The 26610-nt window shown below is 42.6% G+C and overlaps 1 protein-coding gene across 4 annotated transcripts in view; it reads right to left on the bottom strand.

Annotated features, from left to right (window-relative positions):
• LRP8 (LDL receptor related protein 8) overlaps nt 1-26610 on the bottom strand; it is a 203104-nt gene that overhangs the window by 7238 nt on the left and 169256 nt on the right. For 2 of the 4 annotated variants that reach the window (XM_082225617.1, XM_082225616.1), the window contains 13 exons: nt 21911-22033; nt 21433-21555; nt 15908-16027; nt 15649-15774; nt 14288-14459; nt 11888-12115; nt 10977-11095; nt 8807-8946; nt 5107-5248; nt 3749-3901; nt 2865-3149; nt 918-986; nt 480-652 (listed from right to left, as the gene is read on the bottom strand). In XM_082225617.1, coding sequence (XP_082081743.1) covers nt 480-652; nt 918-986; nt 2865-3149; nt 3749-3901; nt 5107-5248; nt 8807-8946; nt 10977-11095; nt 11888-12115; nt 14288-14459; nt 15649-15774; nt 15908-16027; nt 21433-21555; nt 21911-22033 — 1973 coding nt within the window. The remainder of the gene's footprint in view (nt 1-479; nt 653-917; nt 987-2864; nt 3150-3748; nt 3902-5106; nt 5249-8806; nt 8947-10976; nt 11096-11887; nt 12116-14287; nt 14460-15648; nt 15775-15907; nt 16028-21432; nt 21556-21910; nt 22034-26610) is intronic. The other 2 variants (XM_082225619.1, XM_082225618.1) reach the window with 1 other exon arrangement.

Below are 26610 nucleotides of genomic sequence, written 5' to 3'. Positions count from 1 at the left end.
GGATGATGGGAAGCACCTGACTCTTAATCTCTGCCCATGTTAAATGAAGAAGTGCTGCTCTTGCTCTTTCCTGCTCTTCCATACCTCAAAAGACATCTATCCTATACATTTTTATTTGAAGGTAATTCCTAGTGTATGTAAGGGAATCCCACCTTGCCCAATAACTATGCTTAGAATTGTAGCCTTAAAGGCACATCTGCATAATGCATTTCAGGGACTTGATATAATTTTGCAGCACCCAAATGATCCATATAGCTCATGTGTGTGCCCGAGGCTTTAGCTTGTTCTGCTTATTTGTAGATACAGCTGTTGGAGGTTATGGTTAGTGTCATGACAATATAATGAACGTGGCCAATGCAGTCTTTGGTGGCTCACACTAAAATGCCTCTACACTGTGAAGCTAAAATAGTTAATGGTTTTGATATACACCCACAGCGGATACCAGGAGACCATTCAGAAAGTTAAAATCAGACACTTACTGCTGGATACACATGCCCAATCTGTGCTGTTCTCCCAATATGGATTTCATCTTCATCTTCCTCTTCTGTAGTTTTCCTGTACACAGGATTATCAAAGTTCATGCTTTTCGTGTTTTTCCGTTTCCAGTTCCTCCAGATGAGATACCCTCCCATGCACAACAAACCAATCACCACTAGGGGGGTAAAAGAGAGAAGGGAATAAGCATATATGGTTGCCACAAGGGAGACTATAGTTCTCAAATTGGCTCTCCATGGGTGTTTCCATTCTTAATTCTTTATATCGGTTGTTAGCCGCCCTGAGCCTGGTCTTGGCTGGGGAGGGCGGGGTAATAATAATAATAATAATAATAATAATAATAATAATAGTGCCAGTTCAGGTCCACAAAATGGAAGTGAACAGGAAAACTCACTCTTTAAATATAGTAAAAACATGCTTACCAACAGGAACCACAATTCCAATAATGGCAGCCATCACAGTTGATCCGAAACCTTGCCCACTGTTGGCATCTGCAACCAGAGAAGATTCAATCAAACAACAATTCATGGACAGCACCAGCAAATGCACCAGAATATACAGAACCCAGCTTTTCTAGAAACAGAATTATGTTGCTGTTAAAGTACAGAGAAATCACTGCTGTAGCCATAATCCTCTATGTAGCGCAGCATGTTTCAAAGCTAGAAAAAGGCAAACCAAGTTGGTGGGGGGATGAATTCTGTGGATTAATTTATGGATATAAATTGAGGGTTTTAGAGAATATTTAGGCCCACCTGAGCTAGATTCTACTCCAATGAGGGAGCAGGTGGAGATGCCACCAGACTTTGCAGGTATAGCCAATTTAATAGATCTCACTAGGCATAGGCAGGCCCCTGTAACGGCCACACTGATTCAGTGATTCATTAGCCTGTCTGCTTAGAGGCCTTTGTGTCTGCATGGTGTGCACTAGTGGAATAAGTGAAAAGGCAGAAAATTGTATGAAAATTTACTTTGCCATGTGTGTTTGGAAGTCGCAGGGTAACAGACCGTTGTGTGTTTTCACACAAGAATGGATGCAGATAACTCTTGAAGCCATTCATGCATGTGAACTAGCTTTCAAAATACAATGGGAAAGGCAAATGGGAGCTCCATCTCAGAGCTGATAAACAAGGAACACCTAATATCTGCCAGGCATTTGCTTCTTTATGCAAATGGAGACTTTGGATTCAGACACACCACCATCTGCTGATGTTTTCCAGGGCCTGCAAGGAAGAGCAATTCCTGTGTGGTGATTTCTTGGGGCTCATTGGCTTGGTTCAAAACTGGCTTTTTTCCATATTGTACATTGGAGTTTCTACTTTCAGTGTGACAGGCTCTCACAAAACTGTGAAGACTGTAAACCACTGGTTCCAAAAGCATTTGTTCACACTTAAAATATCACTAAGTGCCAAGTAAGGAACCTCTGGTGCCTCTTATTTTTTTTGTAAGAAAGAACTTAAAAGGCCAATTGTTATCTGAAGAGAATCCTGATGGCACACAAGGCTATTAACAAGAGACATTAGCTTGCTAATAAGGAAATAATGTTGCTAATAAGTACTACCACACCCACCAATGTTTTCATAGGCACATGGTTTGGCTTGCAGCCTGAGGTAAAAAAGAAGTTGGGAACGAATTTCAGTATTCACTCTTGAGTTTTGCTATGGAAACAAATCAGGTATGTATTAACATCTGGAGGACCACAGGTTCTTCACTCCTGAGGCAGATCTTCCATTTAAAGTAATTAATTAAAAAATTGCTCCTATTACCATAGAACAGACTATGGTACCCACAGGAAAACAAGGTTCTTGAAAAAACTCCTGAAACTAGATTCTTTACTGTGGTGATGAGAGTTTATATTAAACTGATAGGAATTTTATTAAATAAAGTGGGTGGGAATAGACAAGAGATTCCCAATTTTACTTCTGCAGGGAGATGTGCAATGCCAACTCCAGTGGTGCCTCGCAAGACGAAAATAATCCGTTCCGCAAGTCTCTTCGTCTAGCGGTTTTTTTGTCTTGCGAAGCAACCCTATTAGCGGCTTAGCGCTATTAGCTGTTTAGCGGATATTTAAAGGCTTAGCGGCTTAGCGGCTAAAAGGCTATTAGCGGCTTAGAAAAGGGGGGGAGCAAAAAAAATCGCAAGACTCTCAAGACGTTTTCATCTTGCGAAGCAAGCCCATAGGGAAATTCATCTTGCGAAGCGCATCGAAAAATGGAAAACCCTTTCGTCTAGCGGGTTTTTCGTCTTGCGAGGCATTCGTCTTGTGGGGCACCACTGTACTTTAACCAAACTGCAACATTACTAGCCTAACTGTCCAAGTTATGAGCCTTGGAGAATCAGAATGAAGAATGGTTCAAAGCCACTTTGCTTACAGTGTTGGGAGAGGTTGCTGTTTCCTGTTGTTGTTATCTTAGAGTCTGCCAGACTGGATGTGGCTGTGGGTGAATGTAGGCTTGTAGTGCCCAGGAAGATGCGTGATGTGGTCTCTTGGCCTTCTGTACTATCATTACTGTTGTTGCCAGTTGTAATGGTGGTGGTAGTAGTAGTAGTAGTCATAACAACCGTAGTGATGGCAGTAAAATTGGACAAGTGAGTTGTAGCAGTAGCAACAGTAGTAGCAGGAGTAGTAGGCACATTAGTTGAGGTAGTTGGAAGCTCTGAAAACATAAGCGATATACAGTCACCTCAACAGCTACACAGAACAGCTTCATTTTCTCCAGAAGGCAGGGAATTATTTCACATAGAAGCTAATTGGAAATCTAGTTTAAGAGATGGCACTCAAGTTCTCCTGGCTTAGAATACTGCATGCAATCTTGCCCAAGAAATCTAATTCACTTATTTAAGGATTTGTTGTTTTACTGAACTGTTTCCAAGATCTTTCACAATAAGAGAAGCCACCCTCCCACCTTCCAATTCTACAGCTGGGGATAAAGGACATACAACATGAACCCTCTCCAATCATAATTGTCTCCACCCATCCCAGTTCAGTGTCTCTAGGGATATAGCGGAGCTGGAGAACAGAGAGGAAAAAATGTCAGCTATCAACTCATCCTACATCTGAACGGAAACGACTGAGGGGAAAACCAAAAAGTGTATATAATGCCATGAAAAGTGTAGAATAAAAACAATGAACATAACATGTTTATTCACAGAGTTCTGAAAAGCAGAAATGGTGGAGTGTCTATTAAAAGCAGAAGAGGATTTGCCCTAAACAGTGTGCGGGAAGGTTCACAGAATAAAGGCTAATGCTTTTTACCTTTATAGCACTTTTTCATGTCGGGACCCAACCACATATTATCAGGACAAACACAGGTATACTTGGGAGAATGTGAAGAGATTTGGGGTGCAGGAAGACATAGGTATTCACAACCTCCATTTGGCAGAGAACTGAGCTCACAAGCATCTGGAGCTAAATGTGGGAAGAGAAAATGAAAAAGGTCAATTAAACATTCTTGTCAGTGCTTTTTTTTTCCTAGAAAAAATGGTGCTGGAACTCACCACGCAAGGGAGGGCTCTCAGATCCTGCCAGAGCATTGCACCTTCTTCCCTAAGCCAGACAGAAGTTTCCCGGACTTTGGGAAGGAGGCGTGAGGCCTCTAAAAAGATTCTGCAGCCCTCCTAATATCAAGGTAGTAGAAGATTATTGTTTCTTTAATCCATAACTAGTTACACTGCTTCTAAAGACTGCTTCTAAAAGCTCTCTTGGATGAGATGGATTTTCTAGATTCAATTCAATTGAAATTTAGTTCTGGGTTTGGCCTCCATGTCTGTGTTCTGGTAACCTGTAGGTTAGATTACTGCAATGCATTGTATGTGGTGCTATCTTTGAATATGGTTTGAAAACTGCAGCTGGTGCAGAACTGAGCAGCCAGATTGTTAATTGGAAGTAGGAAGTTTTATCATACAACACTTATCCTGACCCAAGAGCATTGGCTGCCAATTAATTTCCAGGCTCAATTCAAAGTTCTGGTTTTGACCTATAAAGCCTTATGCGGCTCAGGACCCCAATACCATAGGGACCAACATTTTCCCCACAAGATCCAATTCAGACTTGGTGTTCATCATCTGAGGTCTTTCTTCATGTGCCTCCTCCAACACTAGGTCACCAGAGATACGTGTCTAGTGCCATCACTATCAGTCTTTAGGCACCAGGTGAAGATGTTCCTATTCACCTACACATCTTGCTCTTAATTGGTGTTCACCTTTTAGTTGAGAAGGATAGGATGTGCCCATTTTATGAACACTTTTTGATGATATATATATATTTAATCTTCAAATGTATTTTAAATTTGGTATTTAAAAAATTGTAATGACTGTCATAAATAAAGACTATTAGTACTTCAGAACTGAATGGTCCTCATACCCCAGTCTTCCTCAAACTTGCTATCCTCCAGATGTTGGATGACAGCTCTCATCATCTCTAATCTTTGGCCATGCTGGCAGGGGCTGATGGGAGTTGTATCCCATAACGTCTGAAGGGCACCTGGTTGGTGAAGACTATTTTTTCCTGTACTGATTCAATGACTGGATTTACTAATTATCCCCATTCAGTGAGCCAGAGACAGCTACATAAGCACTCGGGACTGTTTAAGCTTCAAAGACCAATGGCCTTACCTTTAGGTTGCTTTAGCTCATGAAAGACTACAATATCATGAGGGTTATTGAGGTTCTCTGCTAAAATGGAGATGTCCAGACCATTCAGCCTATTGGCACTGAATATTGCTTCATTCTCCAGATCAGTCCAGAATACCCTATCCTGCAAGAACAGAGATCACAGGAGCCTTTTGAGAGTGCATCAATAACTTTAGCATTTTTAACAACCAACTCATACGCAATACTTTCTAAATAAAAAGAAATGAGGTCTTTTCTGAGTATTGTGAGGCAGGGGAGGCACACTTCAGGCTTGCCAGATCTACATTGTGTAGATCCAGCAGCTGGAGCCAAGTATGAAAAACATGTAAAGAACATGTTGCCTCTGAACAGCTGCTGAGTAGAGAGAGTTGTTCTGAGCGCCAGAACTGAGCTCATAGGGCCAGATTTCACTAATCTGGTGTACAAGTGGAAGCCAGCACAAGGACCCCTGCTAGTGCAACAGGGCTTCCTCCCTCCCCCGAAATGCCCCTTATGCTTCTCCCCAAATCTGCTCTGGAAGGTTAGCAGAACCCTCAGGATAGCACATGGGGAGGCAGGTAGATCATTCTGTCTGGCCAGCAGAATAACTGTGCCAATGAAATGATGGTCTGTGTGCAACATGGAACTGCACCAATGCTCCTTTTAGATAAAAAAATCTACTTCTGCTTATTTCATCATCTCAGCAGTATCATTTGGGGAGGGAGTCATTTCATTGCTGCTACCGTTAAAAAATTGGGAGTCAGAAATGTTTGCTAACATACTGCAGATCTCAGGGATCTCTACCAGTAGATCCTAATCTACATAACGACCACCCCTGTTGTAAGATGCCATACAGCCCATTGAAATGGATGGTGCCCAATACATTTTAGGCCCATAGACTTAACCATCATGCGATTTAAGTGACTGGGCCCTTCATTGCAGAATTAACATAAGCCATTTCAATCAGTGTCCAAATGACATTCGCCTCCAACTACTGGCTAGAGTTTAAAAATGGCACCGTTTGCACATCAGTTCCCACCTCCATTCCACCCTCTTTATGCTGCCACTTGAAGTAGGTCCCTTCCTCTTGCTGCCTAGGGTGGCCACCTTCTTCTTTAAAAGGAAAGAGCTTCAGTCCCATGGAGCAGTGACTTTAGCTTGACATTGGGCTTTCAAAATTCTACAGGGCCTTTTGGAAAATGTTATCACTTGTGTATGTGTTATGCATATCAGATTAACTTTTTATTTTATAGTTGTGGGGGACCTGCCTATATAACAGGAAACAACAGTGACAATACACACATTTATATTTCTGTTTCAATGGAGAAGAGTAACAGGACAAAGAGGACAACATTTTTCTCCTTTTCACTCTTTCTCTCTAGCCACACCTTCCTTACCCCAATCCAACAAATGAGATTCATTCATGGAGGAAGGCTTTCTTATCGCACGTATTACTTGCTGGATCTGACACAAATTGGAGGTGCATCCAAGTGTGGCTGCTCCTTATTTGCCCTGCCTTTTCCCCACTGGGATGAACATTTGGACATACATCTCCATTTACCTTCAGATGCGCATCTTATCAAAGCAACACAGTGCCTCAGAGACACCGCTCACAATTTAAGATGCACATCCTATTTATCCTTGTAATTCCTGATGCACAAAATCACAAGCAGATGGAAGTCCAGTAAGGGAAGCCTCCAGCCAGGGTTTGTTTTGATTTTTGCACTGTTCCTGGTAATGGTAGGCAATCTATAAACAATGCAGCAATACCAAGTGCTGGAAAATTCAGGCTGATTAGCAATCAGTGCCCAGAATTAGATTGTGAAGAAGTGAAAGGTGTGAAGAAGGTAACTTCCCTGCTTTCTTTGTGAAAGGAAAATTTTACTTTGAATTTATCCTTCACTTTCAGAGACAAATCCCCCCTCCCATATTATATTCTGCAAGAAAGCAAAGAAGGTGATGTCTGTATAATCAGGTTATGATGATACTTCCTCTGACATAACCCTAACAGTTATGCAGACGTGCCTGGCCTACTTATCAGCAGTCCAGTTTGTGCTCTGAGCTGCATTTCTCTGACTTGTGGTCAGAATGGTTCATGAATAGGATTTCAGGGGATTTATTAGAAAGTGGAGTGATCCCTGGCATCCCAGCAAAAATGGCATCCCAGGCTAATCTTCTTTCTCTGTCCAAACGTGTGGCCTGCCAATTTCTTAAAGGAGAACTCTGTGGCTTGAGATAGGCTGTAGAGATATACGATTCAAAAGGAAGCAAAACAACTTTTCCTCGCTATTCGACAGTGACACACACTTAGTGGCAACTCCTACATGTTGAGGAGATGAGATAACAGAACAGAGAAGATATGAAAGCCTACCATTGAATAAGGAGCTGCATTTCATTATAGAACGGTGAAGATAGCAGTGAAATGGTAAAATTTCATGGTAAAGCTGAATGGGAGAAGTGAAAATGGAAACTTGGGGGAGTTAGGATTTAGGGGTTTTCGTTTTTTCTAACACGACTGGTGATATTGGCATAATACTTTTGTTATCAAATCCCTTGGCTTCTCTGGCTGCCAATACATTTGATAATAATATATTTAGGTTTAATTCAGAGACCTGCACACTGTGGCAACTGAGGGTGGAATTCAATGCCACACAATTCAGTTTGCCAGATGGAACAATCCCCCCTCTCCTCTCCCACATGCTGTTCTGGGGGTTCTTTCCCACACACACCCCAAGCCAGTGCCGGATTAAACCATGTAGAGGCCCCTAAGCAGTCAAAATCTTGGCAGGGGGGGGCTCACAAATTATTTCTTAATACGTTTTTGATTTCACCAACCAACCATTTTAATAAATCAATATTGTTACACAATATTATTTTGATCTGTTGTTAAAAGGTGTGGAGCCCATAGACCAGTGCCTACTGTGCCTATCTGGTAATCCAGCACTGCCCCAAGCCAATTGTTGGGGCGGGAGGCCACACAGAGGAAAGTCCTTCTGCAGGGCTTATGCTAACAGGACTAGTTAGGTGAATCCGGGCCAGAAACTCTACATTTTGGAGAAGGAAGCAGTAACCCTGAGTGCTGCACTCAGTGAAAGTTATAGAATTTGAGGAAGCCACACTCTTAAATTCACTTAATTAGACTGTGGCTTCATGTTTATCTTTATGTGAGCTGCCTTGTCTGTGCTTTGTAGGGCAGCATAGAAATTCTTAACTAACTAAATATGGCCCTAATTCAACAGTAATGAATCCATTCTCTCTGTGTGTGTTGTTTAGCATTTTCCATCCCTACCAGAGTGAGAAAAAGTTTCAGCCACAACTTTTGACTAGTTCTGATGTGAGAAAGGAAAAAAGAAAGATGTGACCTCTTATTACATAACTATTACTGAGCCCAATTCATTTCAAACTGAGGTCTTCTGCAGGGACACTCTTGAACTTCAGTCCTAGTCTCTTCTCATTGTTGCAAATAAATGCTAAGGTCTCCTCCTTTTTTTCTTTAATTCTGATGTTGACTCATTCCTTTCTTTGGTGCTACTCTCACCCACAACACAACACACACATCCCTGTACTTCTTGAATGGGAAATATGGCTTGTACCTCATCTCATGTTCAACCATTGTTGAGCCATATGCTCATAGTGCCTCTCATTGCTCCCTTGACTTAGATAACTGACTGGCTAGTGTTGGTCTCCCCTTGACATCTCATACCTCAAAGACTGCTAATCCAAACGGATGGCTGAGGTCATCCACAGAAGAGATGAGAACTTTCCTGTTGCTGCCATTGAAATCTACGCTTGAGAGCAAGTGCAACTTGGAGTCTACCCAGTAGAGGCGCTGATTTAACAAATCTGAAGAGCAAACACATCAAGGCAGAATTATATCTAGGTACATTTGCCTGTTTGACACTTACTACTGTTACTGCTTCAGAATTTTGGGAAACCGCAAATAAGCCATTTCTGCAAATAACAAATTGAGGACAGAACCTGAAAGTGAGTTCATGTGCTACAGGTGGAATTTGTTAATAATCTCAGTGTATTCGACTACCACGCACCATAGGGTGGGGAACCTTTTTCAACGTCTGAGAAATGGACCCAGAACTGGCTCATCCTGCATGCGACATTTCTGACAGGTGTGTGGGGCCACCCCCCAGTTAGTCACCTGACATCAGGTGATTGAAAGTTCAAGCTGAAACAGGAACAGGCTTAACTCCAGGCTTAGTGCTGTAGTCCCTCAATACTAAGATCAGAGACAGAAGCCTGTGCTTGCTTTTTCAAATGCACCAGGCAGAGACTAACATCTCTCTGATCTTAGCACTGAGGGATCAGAGCACTAAGATCAGAAATAAATCTCTGCTGCTGCTGCTGCTGCCATTTACCATCAGAGAGCAAGCAGAGGCTTATTAGCAATGTGATGCATAGAACTGAGATGGAGATCCCTTATCATATGCTGTCCAGTGTGGAGATAGGCTAAGTGAGCATGGTTTGCCCTAAACGGCCTTGTGGGTCACATTTAGAGATCCACAGACTCACAGGTCATCCCCCCCATCATAGAGTGGTGGTGTCTGGACCCAGATTAATTCTCTGTTCATTTATGCTTCATACAAGGAAGAGTCAGGCCTGCATAGAAGCCAAATAACTACAGGAACAATGTTGGAATGAGGCAACCCTTTGCCATACTGTCCTCACTTTTTGGGCTGACTTTTCTCTGCACTTTTGGATTGTGGGGGAGGATCCAAACAGAGAATCTGAATAAATTCATAGACATATTATCTGAACTCTCATTAACATCAACAGTTGGCATTTTTTAATCATATCTTATTTTTAGTCTACAACATTAACTACCTATATGGTTCATTTGGCTAAATGGCTTACCAACTTACTTGCTAATCTTGTTCCAAAAACATCCCCTATGCAATTCAGGTAAGGGCCAAACTAGACAATACTTGGCGTGGGGGGGGGGGTAGTCTCCTGCCTTTTCTTCTTTTTTTTAAAAAACTGTAGAGCAGCTGTGAGAGGATGCTAATTTCAGCAGAGGAAATGGGGAATGGCAGCAAATAACTTTTCCTTCCTGCTATTTGTTTGCTTGAGACCTGCCCCTGCTTCCTCAAGTATTCCCCCCCCCTTTGCATAGGGGGGAAAATGGGAGGAGAGGGTTGTATCAATTCCTCTGTAAGTGGAGAAACAGGTGAGAGGTGATTCTGAGTGGAAAAATAGCAGGAAGGAAGACCAGTTAGCCGCTTCCTCCCACCTACCCTTTTCTGCTCCCAAGTAGAGAATTTGATGATGCTTCTCAGTTTTTTGAAAACATGTATTGTCTAATTTGGCCTTATAGAAAGGTTTTGAAGGAGGCTTTGAAGGGAGCAGAAATTGCTGAATCAACAGGAGAAATTCAGGAGGAGCTGTGTCAGCAAACCTTTTGATTAGATTGAATGGACTGGCCATATATATAAGTGAGTGGTGAAAAAACCCACCTGAGACTAATACAATTATCCCCCCCCCCTTGCTTAGTTAGCTTTAAAAACTACAGATATGAGGAGTCTGTGGGAAGGGCTGTTGCTCAGTGGTAGAGCATTTATTCTGAATGCAAAAGGAAGATCCCTGGTTCAATCTTTGGCATCTCTAGGTGGGCCTCAGAAAGACTATCTGAAATCCAATGCGAAGTCACTGTAGACAACACTGAGTTTGCTTGGCCAATGGTCTGGCTGGGTATGCGACAGCTTCCTATGTTCCTATTTCCAGGAACATTGGTAATTTAAAATAATCTGGTCCCATTTATGTACCTTACAGAAAAATCCTAATCATGTCTACTCAGAAGTAAGTCCTATTGAAATTCAACAGGGTTTCGTCCCAGGCAAATGGGTTTAGGATTGTAGCCTTACCTAGTGTGATGCCATTGGGCCATTCAATGTTGTCCATCACAAGCACTTGCCGATCTACGCCGTTCAAGCCAGACTTCTCAATTTTTGCTACGTCACCCCAGTCAGACCAATACATGAATCTATCGGAGAAGGGCAGAGAAAGTAGATGAGAGAAGGCCACGTGCTATGACAAAGCTCACACAATTACTGAACTGAGTTGTCTTAAAAAATGTGGTGCTAATTTTGAGTTGCTGCAGGCTGCTTCTGAAAACTTAAACTATTTCAGATGATTGGGTTCTGTAAGGAGGATTAATTTGGCCGAGAATGGTCCTACATTCATGTAGTAGTTCTCATGAACTCTAGGTTAACCACAGAGCAGCAAGTCAACCAATGGCTGCCTAACACAAATATCTAGCGATGTAGCTGTGTGATGAGCCTCTGACTATAAAGACTGATTTGGCATAAATGCACTGAGGAAGAAAGCCATTTGCAGCATTCTTCATATCACTTCAGCAGAATTGGGAGATAGAGTTGATGAATTCATAAAACAGAACCAGACTAGAATGGGCCAATCTGGGTTCTAAAAAGAACTATAAAGATGGGAAGAATACAAAAGGACATCTGATCCAATTTCCTGTTCTGAGGAAGGATCCCACACCCTCTAATGTTCCTAACACTCCACAAACTCCAATCCCTTGGTTAATCATGAAGAAACGTATGAATCAGTCCTGCTGATACTGTCATTTTAAAATCATTCCGCCTAGCAATCAGACTTCTGTATGCTGTAATGCACTGATTATCTTAGCAAAACGCCCTAGACAATAAACTCTGATTGCATTGCATTCTACAGTCTGGCAAGCCAGAAGGACCAAGGCAAAGCAGGGAATATGTTCAGCAATATATGACATGAGTGTTCCCTCTTTTACACCTACCCCCGTGTTGGATCCACCACAATGGCTCTGGGCTCACTTAAGTTAGTACTGAAAAGTGTCCTCCTCTTACTCCCATCAGCTGTGGCAACAGAAATGGTCTTGTTTCCTGAATCTGTCCAGTAGATGTTCTTGTGAACCCAATCCATTGCCAGGCCTTCAGGAGAGTTCAAGTGGCTATCAATTAGGACCATTTGCTCAGCTGTGTCGCTGGCTTTGTCTATGTAGGCACTGCAGAGAGGAGACTAAAATTATCACTGTATTTATTCAGGGAGGTGGAGGAAAGGCCACCTTTATGCAGGAGGAAAGGAAAAGAGTTGCAAACAAGGCACAAAACTTCACCATTAGGATCATGATAGGATAATTCTGCACCCACAATACAGCCCAGTTTGACATTCTACAATGAGAAAAGCCATACTAAAAAAAGGAAAGCTTATTCATCAAATAAACATATTATGCACATTTGCATGTTCCTGGATAGGGGCAGCTCTCAACATGCACAGTTGTTTCTACCGGCCAGCTCTTCCATTCTTGAGAAATGGTTTGGTAGGGAAAGACTGCTAAGCAGCAGGACAGAAGCAGATGCTGTTTCTGGTGCTCCCCAAACCCCAACTTGCAGGGGGAAATAGCACTTTTCTTTTTCCTTCTTAAGAAAAAGAAAAGGTAGTTTGGCTCTGAATTGTGAATTTTCATAAATTGCCAGCCATGCCTCACTGTTCTCTTGCAGAAAACAAATGGGGATGGAGGGGAGAGGCACATTCACATCTTCTATATTCCCTACACCCCATACAGAAAAGAAGTGGTCATTTATTTTTGACCTCCCCCAATTTTTTTTTCAGGAGGCAGAAAGGCACAGCTAGGTTGTTTCTTCCCCTTTTTGTGGAAACAAAACTCTCTTGTCTTTCCTCCACAGAGAACAAGGAAGAAAGGAGAGGTGGCTTTCATCCTGTTGTATTTTCCTGGAGCTTATGCCTATATCAGGCCCACCTAGATCTGGCACACCTGGTCCAGCTTCCTGCTCTCACAGTAGCCAACCAGAGCCCTGTGGGAAACCTGAATAGAGGATCTGAGCAAAAGAGCGCTCTCCCCTCCTGCAGTTTCCAGCAACTGGCATTCAGAAATATTACCGTTGTTGACCATGGAGACAGAGCATAGTTATCATGGCTAATAGCCATCAATAACTTATCCTCCATGAATTCATCGTATCCTCATTTAAAGTCATCCAATTGGTGGCCATCCCAATTGGTGGGTGAAGAAGTACTTTCTTTTATCTGTCCCGAATCTTCCAACATTCCTCTTCATTGGATATCTATGAATTCTAGTGTTATAAGACAGGGAGAATAACCCTTCTCTACCCATTTTCTCCAGTGTCTTGCTGCTTCTGCCCCCTGCAGAATTCCAATGGGAAGGGGAAGCCGGACCCTTCTCTTCTCCATGGAGAGTGGGGGGGGGGAGAAGAGGGGCGCTTTATCTCCCTTCCTGTTGAAGGAGAATCAAGCAGCAATAACAATATACAGCTGCTGGTTTCTGCAAAAGCAGAACTTAGCGCATGAAAATCACCTCTCCTCTCCCATCCCTATGCAGAAAAATGGAAGCGTAGCTTATTTGCTGAAGGCAACAAAAGTCAGCTGCCCATGCCAGGGGCTTCAAACGGGCACCGATGGAAAAACAACAGCAATAACCATAACCAAGTATAGCTATAAAGCTCAGGGCAAAACTGTTGCAGTTGCTGGTAACGAGGAGAATAAACCCTTGGCAATAAAAGAAGCCTGAAAGATATTTGCTGCCAGTAGGGTATAGGAGAAGTGCAATGTTAAATAATTATCCAGGTTTTAAAGGGCAGATCCTAGCTTTGTCCTTTACTATACATTTTGCAAGGTTCACAGTTTATAGAGCAAGTCTCCCTTCCCCCACATTTCTGCTGGCTCTTTCTTTTTTGTAGACTCCATCACTCTCTTTGAATCCCCAGCCAGCTATTTCAGTGTTATTAACTGGCCATATCTTAGAAAAGCTTCCTCTTCTCCGGGAGTTGGCTTGCTGATCTTTGAAATCACCTTTCCTAGTCTGCAGGTCACAGTGAACCTGCCTCTGATTATTAGCTGGAAACAAGCATGAGGAACTACAGATGGTGCAGCAGGGGGCAATAGTAATTCAGATCTGAGTGCCTAAGAGAGACGGTCAGCTTTGTTGCATCAAGCAAATGCTGTTTCACTGTGTAATTAGACACAGTCTCAGCACATGCATCTGGGCGTTGCACCCCAAAGGCACACAGATGCACACTTTCAACAGGCACATTTCCGATGCCACAATGAAGAGGGGAAAAAATCTGAGTTCTGTAAGACCTTGTGCAATTAAGTTGACATAAGATGTGGCCGTTTGGGTAGCCAAATGAGAGCCCCGCACCTGTATATTTTCCTGTAGAATAAATCACACCAGTATATCCTGTTTGTTGCCACCTCCACATCCAAAGCAACCACGTTCTTCAGCATGGGGATGATGCGAGAGTAGTCCCTTTTCACCAAGTCTATCTTGCGTACTTCATGGCGATTTGTGAAAACCAAATACGGGCTCTTCCCTGCATGGAACAGAAGTTACTTTACTTTATTTTTTAAAGCAGCTTACAAAATAGCATAGCTCTCTGGTGCAGAGTTAGATCTCACTTCTGTTGCTTTGTCATAAGAGCATGTCTAAGCTGAAAGGAAAATAGAAGCTTTGGGAGTATTTGAAACTGGCTAGAACAACAGGAAGGATCAGTAGTGGCTGCTGTTCTTACCAGCACTAGCAAGTCACATTTGCTGTAGCAACTCACACATTATTTCTCTCAACTTCGCAGATGGAAGAGTCACTCACACACACACCTGAACACTGGGAGGATTGGGAACATTGCATTAAGAGCAACACAGGAATCTCCCCTGCAGTGAAATCTCTCTATTAAAAAAATAAAATCAAGGGCAAGTTTAATGAAATATTGGCTGGGCAATTGAAAATGGAAGGCAAAGCTTCCAAACTCATCCTTGCAGCTGTGCTGGAAGAAAATGAGAGGAGTGCATGACCTGGAGGTGGGAGCTAGGCTTACTTCCATCATGATATTATATGGTTTATCATGTAGTCCTAATGCAGACAATGTTCCACAATTAGATTTTTCTATCATTAAAAATTTAGAAAGAAAATGCTTCAAACAACCATTATTATATCTAGTTACTGAAGAAATAATAGGGAGATTTCCCCCCTGTCTAGATTAGAGATATATATGCACACACACACATGCACACCTCCACAGCTGAATCAAAGGGGCAGGTCTAGACAATGACTCTAAGATGGAATCAAGGCATTTAGGAAGCAGTACAGACTCTATAACAGCATATGTTGACGACCACCTCACAGATAATGTGAAAGCAAGAGGGTAGCTTGATGAAAACAAATTCTATATACCTTGCAAAGAAAACTAAACGTTGTAAGAATTCATTTTAGAATTCCGCAAGTAACAATTCATTCATTAGGTTTTCCTTTGCAAGTACATGGAACAGCAGTTCCTGCCTGTTTTTGCAGAAATGCAGCATGTGAATTAGTCCAAACAGAGCTGTTTGCAGCTTCTAGATTCTAGAACAAGCACTTTCCTTCCACTTTGCAAACTGAGCCATCTATCATGTTTGACTTTTGAGCAATCATCTCAACAGAGTTACTTGTCAATTCTACTTGTGGGTCCTCAAGCCTGCACCTGGCTTTCTATGGATCATGCAGAATGGATTAGAGCATTTCCTTACCTACAGCTTTGCAGTTTTTGGACAGAGTGTCCATCTCGTAACCCTCATAGCATTCACATTTATAGTCTCCCTTGTAGTTGATGCAGATCTGGCTACAAGCGTCGGGATTCTCACATTCATCTATGTCTGGAAGGGAAGTTTAAAAATCATCAGTAACTTGTAATTAAGCCCATCAGGATGTGGAGTGAGCCTGGAGCAACTATAATTATGTGCTGCTGTACAGAGAAACACAAAGAGCTGCTGCTTCTATGCAAATTACCTCCACATGTTTTCTTGTCGAGAAGCTTGTATCCAGGAGGACACTCACACTCATAGCCAATCTTCAAATCTCTGCATATGTGGGAGCAGCCGCCATTGTTGAGTGCACATTCATTCACTCCTAGAAGAGAGGTATGGGCTATTTAGACTTAACAAAAGGTTCAGTCCTAAGACTGCAAATTTCTAGAAAGACCAGAATTATTAAATATTACCAGGTATCATTGATGGTATTCCCTCAGTATAAGATGTCCTAAACAGAAATAGCCACCAAATCTCTTTTTCCCCAGAGCAGAAATTTGAACAGAAGACCTGTTCACAGAACTTTGCCTTAACGTGCATCTTTTTGTCCAAATTACTTTTATTGTTTGTTTATGATCCGTTATATGCTCAGTAAGCCAAAGCAGAAGAATGGAACTAGATGAAGACTGGCCAACATTGCTGCCTGCTCTTCTAAGGGAAATGAATTTTAGAGTTGGGGAACAATCAACAAAAAGGCCCTGTCTCACATTCCAAGACAATGAGCAAAGAGGCCAGTGAGACTTCAAGCGAGGTCCCCTTGATCAATTTCAGTGATGGCTGGTATGGGGAGAGGCTGCTGCATCAAATGCCCAGGTCCCAAGTTGTCCAGCGCTTTAAATATCAAGGTAGCACCTTGAACTGGGCCAGTTAACATAGAGGCAGCCACGGCACATCCCACAAGGTAAGTGTAAGATGGCTCCGCCACAAAGTGCCTGCGAATACTCCAGCAGCAGCATTCTGCAATAGATGCAGTTTTTGGACCTGAAATTTCTGGTCTCCTCTGTCCCAGTCTGGCACTCTAACCAACTAAGCCAATTAACTAACTTTTAACAATTAACTAAGCCAATCTATGTCAGTTTTTCCATTTGAGGAACACAATGGAAGGAGGAACAAAGGAACTCTGCAGTTCCAGATACCCTGCCAGTAATAATCCTGTCTAACCCTGACAACTTGTAGGGGGTGGGGTGGGGGGAGTCCAGACCATTTGTTCCCCCATTGGCAGGAGCTGAAATTGAAAATCCACTACAATTTTATCCTGGCAACTCTAAACTGCTGAGGGGGTTGAAGGAGGTCATTTCAATGCCCGAAACAACATTTCGCTTGCCATTTCAATTAACCTACACAAAGTGAGGAACAATGTTTTCTTCCTAGTGTGGGATTTGCTGTACAGTTCAATGTGGGAATCCTGCAGTAAGAAGATTTGTTGGGACCAGTCTGAATCTAAGACATGAGGGGGAAAAGCTGCTGATGCATTCTCTCCCTGAGCCTCGCTGTCCAACTACCGGTCTTTTCATGAATGCAGTTATTTAGTGGGTAAGACGTGAACCTTGGAAGAAAATGTAACAGGCAGAAAACACTGCACTGGAAAGATTTCCACAACAGCTTTGGTGCAGCATTCTCACCCTATCTGAACAAAAATGTTACAGTTAACAATGTTATTAACAGGAGGAAGTTCACAGAGACCAGAACAGTCCCTCAGATTATGATGGTGGGTTGTCTGCTATCCATTGTTTAGATTGATCTTGATGTGACTACTGGCTAGATTGGACATTAGCCAATTAGGCCATATGCATAGTGAAACACTACTGAAGGTTGCTGGAACGTGAAGAAGGTCTTCAATATTAATTGTTATTTTTGTTTACAGCAGGTCGTTGCAGCATAGTATGCCAAGTTCTATAACCATCTCACTGAAACGAGGAGAATGACAGGTTTACTCAACATAGCCTACACCACATCTGTTAAAGCAGTCTCGCTTCTGCAAGTCACTCTCACGTCTCAACTGGGTGTATATCAAGTGCCTCAGCAGGTGCAATGACCAATACAAAACCTTTGAACTGAAAAAGTCATGCCTCTGGGCTCTTGACACTGAATAGATGCTTCTGTTGTCAAACGGTACGATTAACACCAAATCTGAAACACTGGGATGACTTGTGGGAGTGCTCATGCGCCTGGAAATAATTAATGTTGGGGGTCTTATTCAGAAGTTAGGAAGGAGAACAGAGGAACTCCTCATCTCTGCCCCAGGGCTTGTCTCTGCACTTAGGGCTTGTCCACACTTGAGCATTTGGCTGTTTGTCTGCTTTTCTCCCATTCAAATTAGACCAGAGTAGTCCACAGATGTATTTGAATTTATAAATGAGGAACAACTTTGATCTTGCCCATTCATACCAGCAGGCGTTCTCTTTTGTGTTTGTCCTGCTTTCTAATGTGCTGCTTCTATTATGCCAATTAAGTACAGACAGGGCATGTGCATAGATAGCTGTGGAGAGACCTTGTGTGTGTGGTTTGGTGGGGTTTTTAGAAAATATTGTACACAATTGCGGCATAGATCGTATAACAGCATTATGATTTTTGAGTTTTATTTTCCATCCCTTTGTAATTTGCAAAGTAATCATGCTGCTGCATTCTGGACCAACTCAAGCTTCTGAATAGTTATAAAGGGTTATCAATGTTGAGTGCATTACAACAGTCCCATATTGAGGATGTCCAGGCACACATGACTGCGGCAAGGTCCCCATCTCCCAAGAGAAGGTGCAGCCAAACGTGGAAAAAGGTACTTTGGATGAGCATTACTACCTGGCCATCCAGAACCACAAGCAAATCCAATAATACCCCCCAAATACCCCTGACACAATTCAGAACAGATGGTACATACAATTGCTAAGCCATCTCTGACTTTTCTGGACTGAGCTTCAGCTTGTCAAGCTTCAGCTTGAGCCAGTGTGGTGTAGTGGTTAAGAGTGGTGGACTCATAATCTAGTGAACCACGTTCACTTCCCCGCTCCTCCACATGCAGCTGCTGGGTGACCTTGGGCCAGTCACACTTCTCCGAAGTCTCTCAGCCTCACTCACCTCACAGAGTGTTTGTTGTGGAGGAGGAAGGGAAAGGAGAATGTTAGCCGCTTTGAGACTCCTTAGGGTAGTGATAAAGCAGGCTATCAAATCCAAACTCTTCTTCTTCTCACCCAGCCCAACAGCAGGGGTATGGAACTGAGGTGGTGTCCAGCTACCACCACCTCTGACCATTGGCCATGCCAGCGAGGGCAGATGGAAACCAGAATCCAACAAGGGTCCCAATTCCTGCACTAAGGTACGGTAATTCTTACCAAAGCCAAATAAGGCAGACTTGCTCTTGCCCAGAAACTGGGGTAAAACGGTGAAACCATGGGGCCAAGGCACAGAGGAATGTTCTACACAGCACCTTATCATTGATGCTAAATAAATAATAAATAACCAGAGCCTTCAAGATGTCACAAAAACAAACAGTCATGTAAGGTACCAGCAATAAAAACAGCCATAATGGTAAGATTCAGTCTGTTCAATCCCCTTCTTGACAATGTATTCAGAGAGAATCTGATTCTGTTCATGGCCAAGAGTGTATTCAGCAGCATTAACAGTTCAGTCATGTCCACATCAATAAGAATAGCTTTGTTTGATCATCCTAGAAAGAGATCTTAGACTTTCTCTGCTCTAAGGGAACACGCTATTCTGAATTCATGATCACTTGTCAATAAAAAAACATGCCAAAAGAGACGACTCTGTTGGTGAATATTATTCAGTCAATACATATTTGGCTTATTTAATGACGTGATCAGGATTCTGCTATTTTTGAATACACCTCCATGTCACAAATAACTGAATTATTCCTATACCTTAATGACATTTGCCCAGCGCCTCATCACTCAGAGCTTTTATAATGAGTTTACGTGATACATTTTTATGGAAAGAATCAGCTGCTGTTCTTCCATGGAGGCCTTTTCTTATAAACACACCCCTGCTGAGTGCAATCAAAATAAAGGCAAATTTTAAGTGAGGATGCATTTGCACTGTCCCATTCAGGCACTTACCCAGGTGCCAACACCTCTCACATGGCGTGGGAGAAGGTAACAACTTCATGCATATCAGTGATGCCCATGTAGGTATATGCTGTTGTGGATGCCTGACTTGTGTGGTCCTTAGGAAAGAGTAGTGGGGCTTGTGTAAATAATGCCCTGTGTGGAACTGTGTGTGACATTATCTGTGGACTGGAGAGTGCGGCATGTTTGCCCACTTCTCTACCACGTGTATGCTGTCACTACCTGGGTGCACATCTGAAGCAACATCATGGGAGGGGTGTTTCCAGCTACCCCACCCCTTGCCCTTGGAAGTTTTCTAAGAAGCTGCAGCAGGAGAGGGACACTGAACAACATCACAGGAGGGGTGTTCCTAGGACTAAGGTGAAGCTCAGGACCGCACTTTTTTTGCTACTGGATGCTGCATGCTGTTTAAGTAACCCAGAGGTCGGCAAACTAAGGCTCGTGGGCCAGATCAGGCCCAATTGCCCTCTGGATCTGGCCCATGGACGGTCCTGGAATCGCCACTTGGATCGGCATGATCATTCGGGCTTCGCCATTTTTTTCTGCAATTGTTTTTGGGCACCATTCCCCCCCCCCCCAGCCACCGTGGCGGTGCCTCCTCCTGGCTTCTCCCTGCCCTGCGGAGGAAGGGAGCTAGGCTTTGATTGGTGCCAGCAGCCAGCCAATCCGAAGCCTCGCCACCCACGCGCTGAGACATGGCTCAGACTCGCCACCTGCCCGCCAGCCTCTCCATCCATGGCCGCGCTATGGGCATTGTGATGGGCGCATTGTGATGGTAGCGTCGCAGGGCTTCGGCTGGAGCTTGGCACGCCTGCTGGCCCCATGTCTGTCACCCAGGAAAGCTGCAGTCAGAGCCTCGGAGGAGGTAGGAAAGGGAGGAGAGGGGTTGGGGGAGAGAGGGAAGCCCCCATTCACTGTGTGCGTTGTGTGTGCACGCAGTCTGGCCCGCCACTGAGGGGCTGTGAACCTCCTAAGAAAGTTTGCTCACCCCTGAAGTAACCATATTATATTTATGGTATTGAAATGTATTTTTTGGGGTATGTTATTATATTTGCTATTGTTTTGCTACATTATTCCTATGCCATTGTTTTGCTATATTATTGTGAAATTGTTTTTGTAGTGTTTGTTTGAAATGCATTCCTGTTTTCTTTCTTGTAACCAGTGTTGAGCATGATTTCGTTTGGGCAAAAAAGGCATACAAATAAAATGTATGGAAGAATGAATTGAGCCTGTGTGTTGACTTCACGCCACCCATTTATAAGACCTAACTGTAAGAGAAATGTGAACATTCACATAAACCTTGTCTTATACTTTACGATAGCTACAACAAATAATTAGCATCAGCAAGAGGTCAGGAGACGAGGGAAATTCATATCATGTGTGAGTTCAAACCTCTTTGCAATCAACCTGGATTTATTTCCTGATGTGACAGGGCATTTCCTCAGAACAATGCCTGGCCTATGACTCAGGCTATTAGATTCCAGTTCCTTTTGTACCCATGCAATAGACACACAAACAAGGTGGACAGAAAAACTACATTAGGCACATCACCAGCAGCCATATGCCCCTGTTCTGACGGCCCTAAGCAGACAGAGGATGTGAGGGATTGTTAAAACAGGAGGACAAAATAAAGAAGAGTAGTGTACTGTACCACATGCTTTCAGGGGCTCGTCAGACCAGTCCCTGCAGTCCCTGTGCGAATCGCACACCTTGACTTCCTCTATGCACTCTCCACTCTTACACTGAAACTTGGTGGGATTCTCGCACGCCGCTTCTGTTGCGTCAGGCAAGGGAGGGAAAGCAGATGACGTTAGATTAGGCACGTGAAAATGAAGAAAGGACATAAAGATGCAAGAGGAGGAAATTTAGAAGAAATGGGATGGGGTTAGGCAATGGGGTATTTAGCTGCAACATGTGACAAAAGCAAAGCAGCCTACTAAAGTGTTTTTTTTTTGGGGGGGAGGGTATTTCCCTGAGGAAGCCTCATTGCTGAGTGGTCGAGAAGTTCACAGTGAGGAGCAGCTGAGTCGTGAAAAATGGACTAGATGCCATCTCTAGCATCTATGTGAGCCTTTCCAGAGCAACGGTTTCTGCTATACCCCATACACCTACCGTTAGATGGCACCTACCGTTAACGCAGCCAGCCTCATCACTGTTGTCAGGGCAGTCATGCACTTTGTTGCACTGTTTGGCTCCATGGATGCAAGTCCCATCGCCACACTGGAACTCATCAGGGCTGCAGGTCACCAGAGCTGGGGGGGGGGAGGAATAAAAAGTAACACACTTCTGAGTATTTTGACACACGTTTTCTGCCTCTGTGTTAATGCTGTTTTTAAAACAGATTGTGATTTTATTGTAATTTATTCTATCTTCTTATTACAGTAGTACCTCTAGTTACCAACTTAATTCATTCCAGAGGTCCGTTCTTAACCTGAAACTGTTCTTAACCTGAGGCGTGCTTTTGCTAATGGGGCCTCTTGCTGCTGCTGCGCTGCCGGCACACGATTTTCATTCTCATCCTGGGGCAAATTTCTCAATTTGAGGTAACTCTTCCAGGTTAGCGGAGTTTGTAACCTGAAGCGTTTGTAACCTGAGGCGTTTGTAACTTGAGGTACCACTGTACTTTGTGAGTTGCCTTGGATAGACTAGTCCTAAAGAGCAGGACTTAAATAAACGAAAACTTAAATAAAACAAAATAAACAGTTCTGTTTCTAGCGGTAGTCTCTGAGTTCTGGAATTCATTGCCATTTGACCTCTGGAAAGCTACTGCACTCCCATCCGTTGGAAAGGACCTAAAGTAATTATTTTCTTCAGGTAACCAATATGTGAATCATATTTTTATTGCTGCACTGTTATTAGAAAAGAAACAGTTAGAGGAATTGTGTTTTTATATTTTGGGCTGAGTGGGTGCTTTTTTATTATTGCTCGTCATTTGGCGCTGTGAGCGATTTGTAGAAATTATCTTGTATTTCACATTGCTGTTTATATTTTTTATTCTTTTGAAGTTTCTTCTAAGGGGATTGGCACCATTGCTCAGCACACTAGAATTCAGTGAGGCATACATGGGGAGAGGGACTTGCCCAATTCTGACCTCACAGCCATTCAGTTATGGAGGTTAGGCTGAAAGAGGGTGAATAGCCCAGGGCCACTCAGTGAGCTTCATAGCTGAGCATTGATTTTCTTTCATTACTTCCTCCTCATTCAATTTTCAATGCAAACAAAAATACATACATACTTATACTGGGGTGTTGGGGACAGATTCATAAATAAATACATATCTAAAAGAAGAAAATTCTTAAAAGTTCACCAGTGTGAGAAAAGAGAGGCTGTGAAAAAACAAACAAACTGTCAACTGAACAGGAAGTAAGTGGTGAAATGTTATAAATCATTTTTAAAAATCCTTATGCAGGTACATATAAGAGAAAGGGGGTCTAAAACACCACCAAAAATTACCAATGTCACCCCCCCAAAAAAGCATTCCAAATATAGACATATTCTACTGAGGAAGTCTGAATTGTCTTTTTAAAACGTCCAATACTCTATTCAGTACATTAACTCTCCTTATGGTCTTGACCAGTTTCTTGCTGGGAATGGTTTCCTCAGTAGGCCTTGCTGTTGACAATAGTTCCTTCTACCATGGGGATATCTTCTTCTGTCCTAGCTGCTTCCAATCCCTTTTATTCTGGACCTTTTCGCTCAGCAAGCTTAATTGTCTCTATCATTTCAAAAAAACCTGTCAGTAAAAAACAGCAACAACTGAAGGTTTTAGAGGGTGCAAAACAGCAACCTCCGAGCTGAATTTCAAAGCTTACAGCTGCCGCAGTGTCCCTGAATAAACCTATCTCAAAGCACTCATTTGAGTGCCTCCTCTTTGGGGAATTGCATCCTTATCCTAAATGACAGAAAATCACTGCCATTGAGTTGCTGGAGCAATATGACACAGACACTAATTCATGTGATCCAAGAGCCTCCCGGCAGAATCTCTGCGGCAATTTCGCAAACTGTCCCGGAGATCAGAAATTATGGCTCCTCAATACCCTGGGGCACAGCAAGGAGGCAACAAGCAACAAGCACAGCAGGCACCATAAGGCATGATAACATGATATGGTACAATCCCCCATGCTGGACATACACACAACAGGGACTCAAGATCACTATGTTGAACCATGCTCTGGCAAGGAGAACTGTTTGAACAATGCTTTATAGTGCTTCTGTTTGTCCTTAGTAAGTTACAAATGCCTCCCAACTCGCCAAAGTGTCAAAACATGCAAAAGTGTCTTTGTTGAAAGTCAGATGTGGGAGTACACCAAGGTTTCCACTCTGTGCTGCATGTTAGCACATCCTTTAAAAAGGACTTTGTGCAATTATCCTATGGGGATTCTTTTTAGATCCAGCAACATGCGGCAGAAAGCACCAGAAAAAGTGGATGTTGTGTTGCGAGGCACTGTCCTGAACATCTCTGGTATTTTTTATTCCAAAAGGCACATTTTACATGTTTACCTTCCGACATATGGTACATTGGGGGACTGCAGTTTTATCACCGTGTTTCGGATAGGGGACCTACTGTCAAGCACAGCCCTCTTCAACTTAAGCCACTTTGGCCTCATTGAAGTCAATGGGACTAAGCTAATTCAACAAAAAATCAACAATTCAAATATTTTGAAAATTGCCACCTTGGGATCTGAGCAGCCATAGAACCAAGCTGGTTCTTATTTGTCCATGACAGCCTGTTAACAATCCATTTAGCCTGTTATTGTGAAGCAATACGGAAACACAAAAAAATAAGGCAGGTTGAAAACATAGACGGATGGGACAATGCAGCGTCGTTCTTCACTAACTTGACTCACAGAATGCAAATGCTTGAAGGGTTTGGTGATGAGGTTGTTCTCCTGCTCTATCAGCCAGAAAAACCTACCCGCCAAACGGCTTAGGGCTTCTGTTGCCAGCTGGTAAAATGTGCCATATGGAGGCATTTGGAGTAATTAGTCCAAAGTTGCACGTGAAAATTTGTAGCACAAATGGGAACTGTGAAGAATGCACCTGTACGGGGTTATTTCCAGAGGCTTGCCACACTCATTAAGCATATCAGACCTGCTGCAAGCCCTGCACTGCTCATATTCAACCCATGCTGATCTCCTGCCTGTCTCCTTATGGCTATGTCATTAATAGTTGAAACACTCTTTATATTACATTTCATATTGTTCAAACGTAAATGGATTGTATGTCATATGCATAATTTTAAAGGCATGCATGTCTTTAGGGATACTTTGAGTTGCCTTATTCTGAGGGTCTACCTAGATCAGTAGTCATTCTCCAGCTATCTCAAGCAAAGGCCTCTTTCAGTACCATCACCTCAGATTATTTTGCAGGAGATGCCACACACTGTGCTCTGTCACTAAGCACATTTTAAGGGATTAAAAAAAATATTTAATACTTCTACAGAAACAAGAAATATCACCCACCGAAGCAAACCTTTTCTACTTTTTGGTTCATCTGCTCATCTCCCTTTTTGTTTGTCTGCCAAAGCAATTTTACTATTTATCATAATTAACACATAGCCAGTGCTTTCATTCTTTCATTCTTTCAAAGTAATTACAGCAACAAGTGAAAGAACCTGGCCTCAGGACAGATTCAGTTTTAATTCCTGACATCCCTCTATTACGTACACTACAAAGAAGTGTAGTGGGACCAGAGCAGACCTTGTAATGTCAATGTTTTTAAAGGGAATTTTGAACTTTACACAATAAATATGATGGGAAGAATTCAGTATTGCACTAAAGCAAACATTATGCCAGCTCAAGCATTTCTGTTTGCCCAGCAGAACAACCTCCTCAATGCGCAATTCTTTTTTTTTATGTGTGGCATTTTAATGTATTTTTAATATTTGTTAGAAGCCGCCCAGAGTGGCTGGGGAGACCCAGCCAGATGGGTGGGGTACAAATAAATAAATTATTATTATTATTATTATTAATGATGATGATGATGTTTGTCTCCAGGACATCAAAATGACACACGTTGGATAAGACACCATCTTACTGATCCGAACAAGCTATTAAAAACAAAAAAGCATGGAAGGAAGAAGAAAATTCTAGGCTGTTCCTGTTAAGATTCCTTGCCACAATATAGGAAAGAGGTGTCACGAAAGCAAGATGGAAGACAAAGATTGGATGGGAAAACTAAGTGGTATATGCAGGAGCCCAAAGGGAGATTTTTAAACCAGAGTTAAATTCCTGAAGGCAGGCATTGCTTAGTTATTGGACTTATTCATATAATATCCAGTGATTTTCCCTATAGTTCTGTATGTAAATTGAAAGAGGCTTTCTAAAGGGAACGAAAATATTCAGCCCTCACAGATGGCCATTTGTCAGCCATCCTGCTTACACGTAGCTGTTAAATGTAAATATTTCATGTCATTCATGTGTCACAATTATGAATATTTCAGTGAAACATTTTCTCCATTTCCTTCTCTCTCCCCCATAGTCATTGGGTGAATGACCAGCTTAAGCTTTTTAGCATCTGAAAAATGGATGAAACATCCCCAAACATTGCAGCAATCTGTGGAAGGCACAAAGCTAACTGGAGAGAAATCCATTATTCAGTAACTTGGGGCTGTGAACACCTCGATGACTTCTGTGAGAGGAGCTTCTATTTTAGCATGCAAAACTTATGCAGCTGTAAATAGCAGTGTTTCTTCAATAGTCTCAGTTCAGGAGCAGAAAAGTATACTGCAAATGCTTTTCTATGGATAGCCTTAACAGAATTAACTAGCCCATCAACTCTGACTGGTTACCCAACTGCCAGGAGAAATGTTATACAGAAGCCAGCAGCA

Source organism: Podarcis vaucheri, assembly GCF_965113315.1.
Source record: "Podarcis vaucheri genome assembly, chromosome: 6".
Taxonomy (NCBI): Eukaryota; Metazoa; Chordata; class Lepidosauria; order Squamata; family Lacertidae; genus Podarcis; species Podarcis vaucheri.
The sequence above is the reverse complement of the archived record's forward strand: the minus strand, read 5'-3'. Positions and strand labels throughout refer to the sequence as shown.